This window comes from Panthera pardus, unplaced genomic scaffold, assembly GCF_024362965.1.
Source record: "Panthera pardus isolate Hobbes unplaced genomic scaffold, ASM2436296v1 HiC_scaffold_8, whole genome shotgun sequence".
NCBI classification, from domain to species: domain Eukaryota; kingdom Metazoa; phylum Chordata; class Mammalia; order Carnivora; family Felidae; genus Panthera; species Panthera pardus.
Genome location: NW_026527013.1, coordinates 152410444 through 152425989, shown reverse-complemented (window position 1 = coordinate 152425989; position 15546 = coordinate 152410444). Strand labels below are relative to the sequence as shown.

The 15546-nt window shown below is 37.4% G+C and overlaps 1 protein-coding gene across 1 annotated transcript in view; it reads right to left on the bottom strand.

The window, feature by feature from the left end:
- Positions 1-7513: 7513 nt before the first annotated feature.
- AKR1D1 (aldo-keto reductase family 1 member D1) overlaps positions 7514-15546 on the bottom strand; it is a 42068-nt gene continuing 34035 nt past the window's right edge. The window contains exons 8-9 of the mRNA XM_019452884.2: positions 9699-9781; positions 7514-7641 (exon numbers count right to left, since the gene is read on the bottom strand). Coding sequence (XP_019308429.1) covers positions 7599-7641; positions 9699-9781 — 126 coding nt within the window. The 3' untranslated portion in view covers positions 7514-7598. The remainder of the gene's footprint in view (positions 7642-9698; positions 9782-15546) is intronic.

The following is a 15546-nucleotide window of genomic DNA, read 5'->3' as shown; positions in this document are numbered from 1 at the left end:
TATCTAGCAAGAAAGACTCTTGTGTTAGCAGGGCTCCTCAACCTTGGCACTGCTGACATTTTAGCCTAAGTGACTCTTTGTGGTGGGTGCTGTCAGCATCCTTAGGCTCCACCTACTAAATAGTTGCTACCTCCCCTTACCTCCTACTAATTGTGACAACGAAAAATGTCTCCAGACATTGCCAGATGTTCCCTAGGGGAAGCTGGGAGGAAACTGTCTCCAGTTATGAGCCGTGGTATTAAAAGAAAGAACCACTACTCAAAATAGCTTTTCTAATACTAGATGCTAAAAATGTGTAACACAGGATTGGATGTCCATTATATCCAACTCAATACTTTAAAATAGAATGTGTCTTGTCACAATCCCATGAAATATTTAAAACGTTGATTGATGATGTCTGAGCTCAGCATGGTTAAAAGTGGAATATAAAAGCTAGGGGGGGAAAGCTCTAACACTAGAAATTAAAATAAGACAGGAACTCGTGTAAACAGCGATAAATCAAAGAGGAAAGCAAAACCAAACTTCAGAAGGCTAAAAAAATAACAAAGCCGATTTATCAAATCTTAACTAAAGCAGTGCTCAGAGTAAAATTCATTATATATAAAGCTTATATTACTAACCAAGATAACTTTAAAAAATAAACAAAAACCAATGAAATAGATATTTGACCTAGGAAGTAGAAGTCTATGGACAAGATAAGAAAAAAAAGACAAGAGATCAGTAATAGAAAACAAGGTATTAATGAATTAGAAAACAGAAACACACATGGGGCGCCTGGGTGCCGCAGTCGGTTAAGCGTCCGACTTCAGCCAGGTCACGATCTCGCGGTCCGTGAGTTCGAGCCCCGCATCAGGCTCTGGGCTGATGGCTCGGAGCCTGGAGCCTGTTTCCGATTCTGTGTCTCCCTCTCTCTCTGCCCCTCCCCCGTTCATGCTCTGTCTCTCTCTGTCCCAAAAATAAAATAAAAAACGTTGAAAAAAAAAATTTAAAAAAAGAAAACAGAAACACAGCAGAACTAATCAATGAACTTTCTTTTCCTTTGGGAAATTTGCTCTAAGTGAAATCCAGAAGAAAGCAAAAATAACTTGATAAATCACTAATTAGTTAATAGTAAAAAACAAAAACATAGACATACAAAATAAGAATGGTAAGGGGAAAGTGAGCACGGATTTCAGAGAAGTAATGGGATTGGAAGAGGCCAAGGTCCTAAGGGCAGAGAGTTCAGGGACTTTTGTTTTGTTTACTGATGCACCTCCAGTACCTAGGATAGAGGTTAGTAGAGTGGCACACAAAAACGTTTATTGACTAAATGAACAAATACATTTATGTTTGCTAAATTATATAACACTGCTAAATTTTGAGAAGATGAATTTGCAAAGTTGATCCTAGAAGAAGTAGAAAATGTGCAGGCTTCCTATAGACAGAGATGAAATTCTCAGGTAAATTAATGCCAACACTTGAGGAACAAATAATTTTTTTTTACTTTAATTTTTAAAGTTGTATTTTAATTCCAGTTGGTTAATGCGCAGTGTTATCTTAGTTTCATGTGTACAGTATAGTGATTGAACAATTTTATATATCAACCAGTGCTCATCACAAGTGCATTCCTTAATCCTTATCATCTTTTTCACTCATCCCCTCACCCACCTCCCCTCTGGTAACCATCAGTCTGTTCTCTACAGTTAAGAGTCTGTTTCTTGGTTTGTGTCTCTCTCTCTCTTTTTTTCCCTTTGCTCTTTTATTTCTTAAATTCCACATATGAATGAAATCATATGGTATTTGTCTTCCTCAGGCTTACTTATTTCATGTATATCTCACTGTATTTTTGATTGGTATTTCCCTGATGATAAGTGATATTGAGCATCTTTTCATGTTTCTGTTAGCCATCTGTATGTCTTCTTTGGAAAAATTTCAAATCATGTCTTCTGCTCATTTCTTTTTTTTTTAATGTTTATTATTTATTATTGAGAGAGAGACAGAGAGACAGAGCACAAGCAAGGGAGGGTTAGAGAGAGAGGGAGACACAGAATCTGAAGCAAGCTCCAGGCTCTGAGCTGCCAGCACAAAGCCCGATGCGGGGCTTGAACCCATGAACCGCAAGATCATGACCCGAGCTGAAGTAGGATGCTTAACTGACTGATCCACCCAGGTTCCCCTCTTCTGCCCACTTCCTAACTGGATTATTTATTTTTTGGGTGTTGAGTTTGGTAAGTTACTTATAGATTTTGGATACTAACCTTTTGGCAGATATGTCATTTGCAAATATCTTCTCCCATTTTGTTGGTTGCCTTTTAGTTTTTTTGGATGTTTCCTTTGCTGTGCATTAGCTTTTTATTTTGATGAGGTGTCAATAGTTCATTTTTGCTTTTGTTTCCCTTGCCTCCAGAGACACGTCTAGTAAGAGGTTGCTGTGGCCTATATCAAGGGGTTACTGCCTTTAACCTTAAACCTTGATGGTTTCCTGTTTCAAGTGCAGGTCTTTCATTCATTTTGAATTTACTTTTATGTATGGTGTAAGAAAGTGGTCCAGTTTGATTCTTCTGTATGTTGCTGTCCAGGTTTTCCAACACCATTTGTTGAAGAGACTGTCTTTTTTCCACTGGATATTCTTTCCTGTTTTGATAGATTAGTTGACCATGCAATGTGGATCCTTTTCTGGGTTTTCTATTCTGTTCCATTGATCTATATATCTGTTTTTGTGCCGGTACTATACTGCCTTGATCACTACAGCTTTGTAATATAGCTCTTGAAGTCTGGAATCGTGATGCCTCCAGCTTTGCTTTGCTTTTTCAAAACTGCTTTGGCTATTCAGTATCTTTTGTAGTTCCATACAAATTTTAGGAATGTTTGTTCTAGCTCTATGAAGAATGCTAATGGTATTTTGATAGGGATTGCATTGAATGTGTAGATTGCTTTGGGTGATATAGGCATTTCAACAATATTTGTTCTTCTACTCCATTAGCATGGAACGTTTTTCCATTTCTTTGTGTCTTCCTCAATTTCTTTTATCAGTGTTTTACAGTTTTTAGAATGTAGATCTTTTACCTCTTTGGTTAGGTTTATTCCTAGGTATCATAGTTTTTGGTGAAATTCTAAATGGGATCGATTCCTTGATTTCCCTTTGTGCTGCTTCACTATTGGTGTATAGAAATGCAACAGATATGTGTTGATTTTGTGTCCTGCAACTTTACTTAATTTGTGTATCAGTTCTAGCAATTTTTTTTTTTTTAACATTTATTCATTTTTGAGACAGAGAGAGACAGAGCATGAATGGGGGAGGGTCAGAGAGTGGGAGACACAGAATCTGAAACAGGCTCCAGGCTCTGAGCTATCGGCACAGAGCCCGACGCGGGGCTCGAACTCACGGACCGCGAGATCGTGACCTGAGCCGAAGTCGGCCGCTTAACTGACTGAGCCACTCAGGTGCCCCAGTTCTAGCAATTTTTTGATGGTCTTTTGGTTTTCTGTATAGTGCATCATGTCATCTGCAAATAGTGAAAATTTGACTTCTTCCTTGCTGATTTGGATGCCTTTTATTTCCTTTTGCTGACTGCTGAGGCTAGGCCTTCCAGTACTATGTTAAATAACAATGGTAAGAGTTGACATCGGGGTGCCTGGGTGGCTCAGTTGGTTAAGTGCCCGACTTTGGTTCAGGTCATGATCTCACAGTTCGTGGGTTCGAGCCCCACATCATGCTCTGTACTGACAGCTGGGAGCCGGGAGCCTGCTTCTGATTCTTGTCTCCCTCTCTCTCTGCCCCTCCCCTGCTCATGCTCTGTCTCCCAAAAATAAATAAATGTAAAAAAAAAAAAAAATTAGTGGACATCCCTGTCTTGTTCCTGACCATAGAGGAAAAGTTCTCAATTTTTCCCCATTGAGGATGATGTTAGCTGTGGATTTTTCATATATGGCCTTCATGATGTTGAGGTATGTTTCCTCTAACCCTACTTTGTTGAGAGTTTTTATCAAGAATGGATGCTATACTTTGTCAAAAGCTTTTTCCGCATCTATTGAGAGGAACATATGGTTGTTTTATTAATGTGGTGTACCACATTGATTGATTTGCAAATATTGAACCACCCTTATAGCCCAGAAATAAATCCCACTTGATCATGGTGAGTGATTCTTTTAGTTTACTGTTGTATTCAATTTACCAGATCTTGTTGAGAATTTTTGTATCCAATTGCATCAGGGATAATGGCCTGCGGTTCTCTTTATTAGTGGAGTCTTTGGTTTTGGAATCGGGGTAATACTGGCTTTATAGAATGAGTTTGGAAGTATTACATCCATTTCTATATTTGGAAATATTTGAGAAGAAGAGGTATTAACTCTTCTTTCAATGTTTGGTAGAATTCCTCTGTGAAACCATCTGGCCCCGGACTTCTGTGTATTGGGCAATTTGTGATTACTGATTCAATTTCTTGGCTGGTTATTGATCTGTTCATGTTTTCTGTTTCTTCCTGTTTCAATTTTGGTAGTTTGTATGTTTCTAGGAATTTATCTATTTCTTCCAGGTTATCCAATTTGTTGTCAAATAGCTTTTCATAATATTCCCTTATAATTGTTTGTACTTCTGTGGGTTTGGTGGTTATTTCTCCTCTCTCATTTGCAATTTTATTTATTTGGGTCCTTTCTCTTTTCTTTTTGATAAGTCTTACTAGTAAGAAGTTTATCAATTTTATTAATTTTTTCAAGGAACCAGCTTTTAGTTTCATTGATCAGTTCTACTGTCTTGTTGTTGCTGCTGGTTCTATCACTTATTTCTGCTCTAATCTTTATTATTTGCCTCTTCTACTGACTTTAGGCTTCATTTGTTGTTCTTTTTCTATCTCTTTTAGGTATAAGTTTAGATCGTTTATTTGAGATTTTTCTTGCCTCTTGAGGTAGGCCTGTATTGCTATATAATTCCCTCTTAGTAGAGTTTTTGCTGCATCCTAAGAGTTTGGGATTGTTGTGTTTGCATTTTCATTTGTTTCCATGTATTTTTTTTTAATAACTTGATTTTCTGGTTGACCTATTCATGTTCTTTAACCTCCCTCTTGACTGAGGAATGGTGTATTTGTTTGCTAGGGCTGCTATAACGAAGTGCCACAAACCAAGTGGCTTAAACAACAGAAATATATCATCTCACAGTTCTGGAGGCCAGAAGCCTGAGATCAAGGTGTCACCAGGGTTAGTTCCTTCTAAGGGCTGTGAGGGAGAATCTGTTACACACCTCTCTGCTACCTTCAGGTGGTTTGCTGGAAAGGTTAGGGTTCTTTTACTTGTAAAAGCATCACCCTGATCTCTGCCTTGATCTGTACATAGTGTTTTCCCTGTATGTTGTCTGTGTCCAAATTTTCCTTTTTTATAAGGCACCAGTCATACTGGATTAGGGGCCACCCTACTCTATTATGACCATATTGTAACAAATTACATACGCAATGACACTATTTCCAAATAAGGTCACATTCTGAGGTGCTAGGGACTATGACTTTAAGGTTTGAATTTTGAGGGGAGGAGTGGGGATGAAATTCATCCCCAAATAGATGGGAAGCTTGAGAGGGATGAGAGCATAGGAAGAGGTGACATATGCAGAAACTCATATCAGACTGTCACTCTTTCCTGACCTTCCTGTTTTAAGTCTCCAACTCTTTCCCCCCATCTCTGTTATAACTAAGATAGGGTTCCACTCTTCTAATCTTAAGACATATTTTTTCCTCCTGAAAAATGGCAGGACTCTTTCTCAATGCCTTTATTTTAAAAATGGTTTGTTAGGTATGGTCCCTCCTCCACACCAGCCTCCCAAAATATTTTGAAGAAGTTTATATCAGGCAACAGGGCTTAAGTTTCTGTTCTTGCACTGATACCCCTATTTCTTCCTTCTTCTCAGTGCTAAATGTCCAGTAAGAACTTAATCAAAGGTTTTTTGGGTTTTTTTAACTGAATTGAATTCAGATAATTTTTCCCCTTCCCTGCCTTTAGGAACAAAATGGAGATTCATGAGGTACAATAAATCATCACATTTTATAATTTCTTGTAAACAAAATACTTTCCAGAAGACAGCATTATATTAGAATCAGTGGAAACAGTGAGTATAGATCAAATTTTCTTGATAATTTCTCAGAAATGTATGTTTTCAGGTCACTGAAGATTATCTGTAAGCAATTGGTCTTGAAAGACATAATTTTTGAAGCACTCTCTTGGCTTGTGAGAGTGACTTAATATGAATGAAAAGAAAGACATCGCTCTAGTTGAATTGAAAATCAGTACATCTCTATTGCAGAATTCCAATAATCTTCTCACTCAAATATTGAAAATTTACATATAGTATAATTAATAGTGTACTTTTGAACTTGCTAGTTTCTTGAAATTCAGTTATTCCAATAACACTTTCAAAGTACTAAGTATAATAATTTTTTATAGTTTATTTATTTTGAGAGAGAAAGAGAGCATGAGTGGGGTAGGGGCAGAGAAAGGGAGGGAGAATTCCAATCAGGCTCCATGCTGTAAACGCAGAGGCTGATGTGGGGCTCGAACCCACGAACTGTGAGATCATGACACAAACTGAGATCCAGAATCAGATGTTTAACTGACTGAGCCACCCAGTCACCCCTAAGTACAAAAATTTTATAAAGCCCCCTTTAAACTTTAATTTAATTTAATTTAAAGGTTTTATTTTTAAGTAATCTCTACACCCAATGTGGGACTTGAACTCACAACCCTGAGATCAAGAGTCACACACTGTACTGATTGAGCCATCCAGGCACTCCTAAAGTGTCCTTTTTGAATGGCTTCTTTTAAAATAATCATCTTCGGATTATTTTATGATTCAGAATTTTATTTGTGTATGTTGGTTGTCTCAAGCCACTTCACATAATGATGTTTATAGGATGAGTAGAGCAAGAGTAATAGGCAGTGTAAGTATGGATCACTAGTTATGTTCACACACAAGCCCTTGAAAGCATGCAAGAGAGAACAAGCAATTATCAGTCCCTCAAACTGGGTAAAAGCTAAACTAACCCCCATTGGGTGGAAACAAACAACTAAATCATTGTGTCTTTGGTGACCACTGTGCTGTTTAATTAGCCCTATTTTAAGACTTTTCTACACTTAGCCCTTTCTCTTTATACAAGGTGTAGCAAATCACTTCCTTGTTAATAATGCATGTGTGGATCTTATCTTGGCAGTGTCTATATTACAGTCAGTGTTCCAAATCATCAAGGTCATTGCCAGCACTGGCTTGTGCCAGCTCTCCACCCTCTTTGTTGTCCTGTTAACTGCTAAAGTAAGGAGTTCAGACTTAATGGCAGTAATCAGATTCATGGGTTTCTTATCATATATTGCCTCTGAAATCTCTCCTAAAGCCTAATGTCTTTCTGTCAGGAACCCAGAAGACCTTGATCTAATAAAATATTAGCTTATGGTTTCCAAACAATTATCTCAACATATTTAAACATCTTTTTCTTTACATACCTAAGTCAAAGTTATTTATCCTGCACAAAACTTGAGAGTGTTAACATCAACACATCACTTAAGGATAGTAAAACCTTTTCATTTCTACATCTAAGGTTCTGGCGTGCATGGGAAGGAAAAATCCATTCAAGGGCACTCTGAAGTCAGTATTCCTCATGAAATGGGTATTCGGGATGATCACACCACCTGTCAAAACAATTCCCCAAAGAAAAAGTTCACTGTAAACGTTGCACAGCTGTGTGTTACTAGCATCCCTTGACAGTTTCACAGACCCCTCCCTCTCTCTTTAATTCATTCCTTCTCTGTTCTCACCCAGTCTCTTATTTTCCCTTGAGCCATCATCTTTTACTGAAGCCCAGGATAGCATTCTGGGTTGGGTGTGTGTGTGTGTGTGTGTGTGTGTGTGTGTGTGTGTGTGTGCGTGCGCGCGCGCCTGCCCATGGGTTCTTGTGCCCCTTCTCAACTCTTTCCTCCCCTCTGCTGTTCTGACACAGGCTGCCTTCTATTCCAGTGATCTACATAAACATTTCTCCTCAAAATTTTATTACCCATCAGTGTCACTCTCTTCTCAGAGGTTTTACCTGCCCTTCTCACTAGACCTCCTGAGAATCAAAAGTCTGAGATCTAGTAAAGTGATCAGTGAAGTAAATTTCTATGATAATGAATGTATCTCTTAAATAACAATGACAGAACAGTCAGTAAAAAAAGACTGGCATGTGTATATGCCTGCCATGACCATGTCTAAGATTCAATTCTCTGTTTCTCTGCAAGTATTATGAGCTTCATTTTTTTATTTTACCCTTTTTTAAGTAGGCTTCATGCCTAGCATGGATCCCAACATGGGGCTCGAAATCATGACTGTGAGAACAAGACCTGAGCTGAGGTCAAAAGTCAGATACTTAACTGACTAAGCCACCTAGGTGCCCCAAGTACTGTGAGCTTTAAATTAAAATATTAATGTCAATGTCAAATCAAAGACCAACTGGATGAAAAACAGAAGAATCATGGCCTAGCATCCCTAAATTGTACATTTTTATGATCAGTGAAACCTAACGTTTGTTTCTCTTTGCTGATTTTTCTAGTTATTTCCTGATGAGTTATTTTCCCAGTGTAGCTGGAATTAGATATTAAATATGTCAAATGTCAAACTAAATAATGTCACCAACTGTAAAAAAAAAATCAGTACAATGGATTGACTATCTCTTACTGTCTTTTCTTAATTTAATGATATTTATTCAATACAAATAGTTTATCTTCAACAGCTATTAATTAACCCATAAGTATTTGTTAGGTCTATGTTTGTGTTTACTATTTTATTCCCAAGGCTAGGTGGTACCTTTTGATGTTGAATAATGTTTTACCCTGGAAAATTCACATTAGGAGGCTGTTGTATTAATTCAGAAATTGATTAAAAGTGATATTAGCATAGTTAGTGTACTTTCTGACTCACAAAAAATAGTAGGACCAATAAGATAAGTGTTCAAACTATATGAACTATCTTAATGAGCATTTTCTAAATGCTCACTTAGATTACAGATTACTATTGAGGAATACTAATGAATAAAGGAAAAAAATGTGTATATATAAACATATGTGTGTATATATATGTGTGTATATATATATATATGTATATACATACACTATATATGTATGAACTATATTGTTTTGTTATTTTAAAGGCCCTATACTATTTAGAAAATAAAGGGCTACTTCAGTTGACTAGCTGAATTTAGCAACATTTTGAAGGAGTGTAAGGATTTTGCTTGTGGGAATCAGCTAATAGGTGGACTTAGAAGCTCCAAATCTCATAGGCAGCCATTTAGCTAAAACTCTAGGTTTTTAGTTTCTTACATGGTATTCTTTCTACTATACTATTCTGTCTCTTTCTTTTTTGTCGATAAGTTTGCTCTACGTTATGTATCACTTGATATTTAGGAAAAAATAAATAGGTTTGAATATTTGTGTTGCTGTTGTCTTAACATATATACACTTGATGACTTAATTCTCTTCAAGATATTTAGCCTGCTATGCCTTAACCTAAGTCATGGGATGTCATAAATGCCAGAAATCTTATAAGTAAAACCATAGATTTGTAGGAAGTTCCTAGAGCGAATGTAATTTACCCAGACCTGTTTAATATTCAGAACATGCTGCCCACTGGCCTTTACCCTTGTGATTTCTATAGACCCAGAACAATCTAAAATCACTGGGCAGTACTTGATGGGTGGTCTCCCTGAACTCACATGAGCATCTCCACGAAGCGGACATTTTTATTCAAGGCCTCGATGGCCTTCATTTCTTCTTCAGTGAGAGAAAAGTCAAAGATCTGAAATAACAGAAATAAAAGATATTTTTGAAGATAGAAAATGGGTCAAGCCTGGGATCAGGGAGTGGGGCCAGCCATGGGAGCTCTTCAAAAATTTATGAACATCTTTAAAAGAATTATTCACCATGATCAAGTGGGATTTATTCCTGGGCTGCAAGGGTGGTTGCAAATCAATCAATGTGATACACCACATTAATAAAAGAAAGGGTATGAATCACATGATCCTCTCAATAGACGCAGAAAAAGCATTTGACAAAGTACAACATCCATTCATGATAAAAACCCTCAACAAAGTAGGCTTAGAGGGAACATAGCTCAACATCATAAAAGCCATATACAAAAAACCACAGCTACTATCATCCTCAAAGGGGAAAAATTGAGAGCTTTTCCCCTATAGTCAGACAAGGGTGTCCACTCTCACCACTGTTATTTGACATAGTACTGGGAGTCCTAGCCTCAGCAATAAGACAATGAAAAGAAACAGAAATCATCCAAATTAGCAGGGAAAGAGTCAAACTTTGACTCTTTACAGATGACATGATACTCTATATAGAAAACCAAAAAATTCTTCCCCAAAACTGCTAGCATCGATATGTGAATTTAGTAAAGTCACAGGATTCAAAATCAATGTACAGAAACCTGTTGCATCTCTAAATACCAACAACAGAGCAGCACAAAAAGAAATCAAGGAACCAATCCCATTTATAAGTGCACCCCAAACCATAAGATACCTAGGAATAAACCTACCCAAAGAGGTAAAAGATCTGTACTCTGAACACTATAAAACACTGATGAAAGAAATGGATGAAGACACAAAGAAATGGAAAAACATTCCATGCCAATGGATTAAAAGAATAAATATTGTTAAAATCCCTATATCACCCAAAGCAATCTACACATTCAATGCAATTCCCACCAAAATACCATCGGCATTTTTTCATAGAACTAGAACAAACATTCCTAAAATTTGTATGGAACCACAAAAGACCCTGAAATAGACAAAGCAATTTTGAAAAAGAAAAGCAGAGCTGGAGTCATCACAATTCCAGACTTTAAGAGCTACATTACAGGGGCGCCTGGGTGACTCAGCCAGTTAAGCTTCTGACTCTTGGTTTCAGCTCAGATCATGATCTTGCAGTTCATGGGTTCAAGCCCTGTGTCAGGCTCTGAGCTGACAGCGTGGAGCCTGCTTGGGATCTTCTCTCTCTCTGACCCTCCCGCGCTCTCTCTCTCTCAAAATAAAAAACTTAAAAAAAAAAAAAAGCTATATTACAAAGCTGTAGTGATCAAGACAGTATAGTACTGTCATAAAAGCAGACATATAGGTCAATGGAATAGAATAGAAAACCCAGAAAGGACCCACACTATAGGGCAACTAATCTGACAAAATAGAAAATAATATCCAATAGAAAAAAGACAGTCTTTTCGACAAACAGTATTGGGAAAACTGGACCACTTGACATCGCACACAAAGTAAATTCAGAATGGATGAAAGACCTACATGTGAGACAGGAAACCATCAAAATCCTGAAGGAGAACACAGGCGTAAACCCATTGACACTGGCTGTAGTAACTTCTTACTAGACATGTCTCTAGAGGCAAGGGAAACAAAAGCAAAAGTAAACTATAGGGGCCTCATCACAATAAAAAGCTTCTGCACAGCAAAGGAAACAATCAACAAAACTAAAAGGCAGCTGACAGAATGGGAGAAGATATTTGCAAACGACCTATCTGATCAACAGTTAGTATCCACAATCAGTAAAGAACTTATTGAACTCAACACCCCCAAAAAACTAGTTATCCACTTAAGAAATGGGCAGAAGACACGATCTGACATTTTTTCCAAAGAAGACATACAGATGGCTAACGGGTACATGAAAAGATGCTCAACATCACTCATCACCAGGGAAATGCAAATCAAAACCACAGTGAGCTATTTCCTCACACCTGTCAGAATGACTAAAATTAACAACGTGGGAAACAACAGATGTTGGTGAGAATGAGAAGAAAGGGGAACCCTCTTGCACTGTCGGGGGGAGTGCAAACTGGTGCAGCCATTCCGGAAAACAGTATGGAGGTTCCTCAAAAAGTTAAAAATAGAACTATCTTATGACCCAGAAATTGCAGTACTGGGTATTTATACAAAGGATAAAAACATACTGATTTAAAGGGGCACACGCACCTTGATGTTTATAGCAGTGTTATTAATAAACAGCCAAAAAACCTCCAAAAAACAAAAAAAAACTAAAAAAACAAAAACAACAGCCAAATTATGGAAAGAGCCTAAACGTCTGTCAACTGATGAATGAAAAAAGAAAATGTGAGATATGTATAATGGAATATTACTCAGCCATCAAAAAGAATGAAATCTTGCCATTTGCAATGACATGGATGGAGCTATAGGGTATTATGGTAAGTGAAATAAGTCAGTCAGAGAAAGACATATACCATATTATGTCACTCACATGTGAAATTTAAGAAAGAAAACAGCAAAACAGATGAACCTGGGGGCCGGCGGGGAAGAAAATCAGGAAACAGACTCTTAACTATAGAGAACAAACTGAGGGTTGATCGACGGAGGTGTGGGGGGGATGGGCTAGATGAGTGATAGGGATTAAGGAGGGCACTTGGGATACACACTGGGTGTTGTATGTAAGTGAGGAATCCCTAAATCCTACTTCTGAAACCAATATTACACTGTATGGTAACTAACTAGAATGTAAATTTAGAAACCGATACAAAGATTTTTAATTTGTTTCTTTCACTTCTGTCAGGTGTTTCAGTTCTTCACTTCTGTTGAAACTCTGTTATTTAGTGACAAACACATAAAAGATTTTTTTTAAGGCTTTTTTTTTTCTTTTGTGTGTGTGTGCGTGGTTTTTTGTTGTTGTTTTTGGTTTTTTTTTTTTTTTTTTGAGAGCAGGGGAGGGCAGAGAGAGAAAATCCCAAGCAGGCTCTGTGACGTCAGCACAGAGCCCAGTAAGGGACTCAATCTCATGAACTGTGAGATCATGACCTGAGCCGAAATCAAGAGTGGAACACTTAACCAACTGAGCCCCCCAGGCACCCCAAAAGACTTTTATGTCAGACAGAAATTTATGACTGTCTGCAAATGAGGAAGAAGTTGGGCTGGTGCTGGGGGGCCACACCCAACATGGGATTCTATTCTTTGTCTTAGAAATACCCCTGATGGAGCCATCGTGAGGGACATTCCAAATGCTCTGCAACAACACGTGTTTAGGACACCTCTTAAAATTCCATGAGTGAAGAATTTTTTATTGTTTCTGGATATTATGCTGAACTTCCTATTCTGGACTATGGCCTCTGTGCTGTGTTTTTAAAAATATTCCCTAGTCTCTAAATTTGCTTATGTACTTTTTAACTTTTAATTAAAAAATAAAATAAGTTTATTTATTTTTTGGAGAGAGAGCATATGTGGGCATAAGCGGGGGAGGGGCCAAGAGCGAGGGAGACAGAAATCTAAGCAGGCTCCCTCACTGTCAGCACAGAGCCTGACTTAAGGCTCTAACTCACAGACCATGAGATCAACCAAGAGTCAGACACTTGACCAACTGAGTCCCCCAGGCGCCCCCATGCTGCCATTCTTTTTTTTTTTTTTTTAATTTTTTAAAATTTACATCCGAATTAGTTAGCCCATGCTGCCATTCTTAAAGACCATGCTTCAGAGTTTTAGGAGTAAGTCTCCCAACAGCACTTGCTGACAGCTGCAAAATAATCTCATTTTCCTTCAGGAAGTGTTCCTCTTCACGGATGGGTTTCTGTACCTCAGGCCTAGAGTCCGTCCGATAAACTCCAGGGTGCTGGGCGCATCTCTTCCCCCTCCGGGTTGCTCACCTGAACTTTTAATTTGATTTGTTTTGGGGTGCCTGGGTGGCTCAGTTAGTTGAGTGTCAGACTTCGGCTCAGGTCATGATCTCACGGTTGGTGGGTTCGAGCCCAGCATCCAGCTCTACGCTGACAGCTCAGAACCTGGAATCTGCTTCGGATTCATCGTCTCCCTCTCTCTCTCTGCCCCTCCTCTGCTCATGCTCTGTCTCTCTCTCTCTCTCTCTCAAAAATAAGTAAACATTTAAGAAATTTTAATTTGCTTTGTTTTAGACTCAATCATTTCTCTCATCATTTTTAAATGTCATCCTCTACCTTTTAAATATATTACATTTTCATTGTTTTATTTTAGCTTGCACACTTTATGCTCTGGTTTTATAATTGTTCTTTATTTACATTTCAATATTTAACTTTAGCTTATTTACATTTTTAACATTTGTTTTGATTATAATTATCTTCTACTTATTGTTTTATCTCGCTATCCCTTAACTTTTAGTAATTTACATTTATAAGTTTTAATTATATAATACATAAATATATGCTTTTTTGTAAAAATTAAAACACCAAAGAAGCATATGAACATGTATGAAATAAATGGAAGGTCTCCTTCTTACCTACCACCCCAGTCCTATTCTTCATCCCAGACATTTCTTCCAAACATTCAACACACTAAGAGCAAAATGCAATTGTATCATATGTTTTTGCAGACTAATGCAACTTTCTTTCATTCATATAATATGTCTTGGTTATCTATTCTGTCAAAATACATAGATTGACTTTGTACATAGATTGTAACTACTGCGTTCGTTATAGATATAACCTGATTTACCTAATCATTTCCCCGATGGATTACTTCCCAGTGCTCTTTTCAGGGAATGCTTTTCTTTGATTATTTATCATCCAAGTATTGAGTTTATGAGATTGTGTAAGGAATCACAACTTTGCATAACATAGAAACGGTCATGACTGGACCAATCACTTATAAAATAAATCCTTACTCAAACTTCCTTTTTGCTTAACATTAGGCCCACTTTTTAAGTGTTGGTGAGTCATTTTCTGACTCCAGTGAATATGTAACGTAAAGCGAAGTCACAAATCTTGCCAAAGATGCAGGATTTCATGAAGTCATTGAAAGCGATCTTGGAGGTTTGCTCTAACACAGGCAAAGTCTTTCAAATAGGAATTTAATGCAGTTAAAAACTACGTTGGTAGATAAGTCAAAAGAATGATCTGAAAGAAAAAGCCAAAGGATTAATGATCTTCATATGAAGCTCTGTGAAATTTTACCAGAATTATTCTCTTTATGATCACTTAGCAAAAATCTTTGTGAAGAATGTGAAGAATGTCACATTCTGTTATCATGTAATTTTGTCAAGCATATTTTAAAAAATCGATCCTGATTCACTCAGTTTGTTCTAACATTTAGTACACATATGCAGTTGTAATGTAAATTTTGTTGAATATAAAATAACTAAAATTACTTTCATGATTTTCAGTTTTAATTTTAAGGTAAACTTCCAAATTCCTCCTCCCTCCATTATTTCAATGCAATGTTTTTCTTTAGTTTATGTGGATTGATTTGCATGTTTTTCATGGCACAAATTATCCTGTTATTCACTTTTTCAGGATCTCATATTATAAAACTGAGTGCCTGATATTCCTACCACCTCCATCTGCTTCTCTGATGGCATAGGTTTCAAGAAGAAGAAACTGTTAATTGTAAGTATAAATGTTGAAAGATCTACTAGGACAAGGACAGAAAAATGATTGTTGGATCTGGCAATGAGGAGGTCACTGGTGACCTTGACAAGCTGTTTCAATGGAATGGTCAGGTGAAAGCTTGGTTTCAATGTGTTTAAGGGAGACTGGGGGAAAGGGACTTGGAGGCTGTGATAATAGAATTCTCTTTTAAGGGGTTT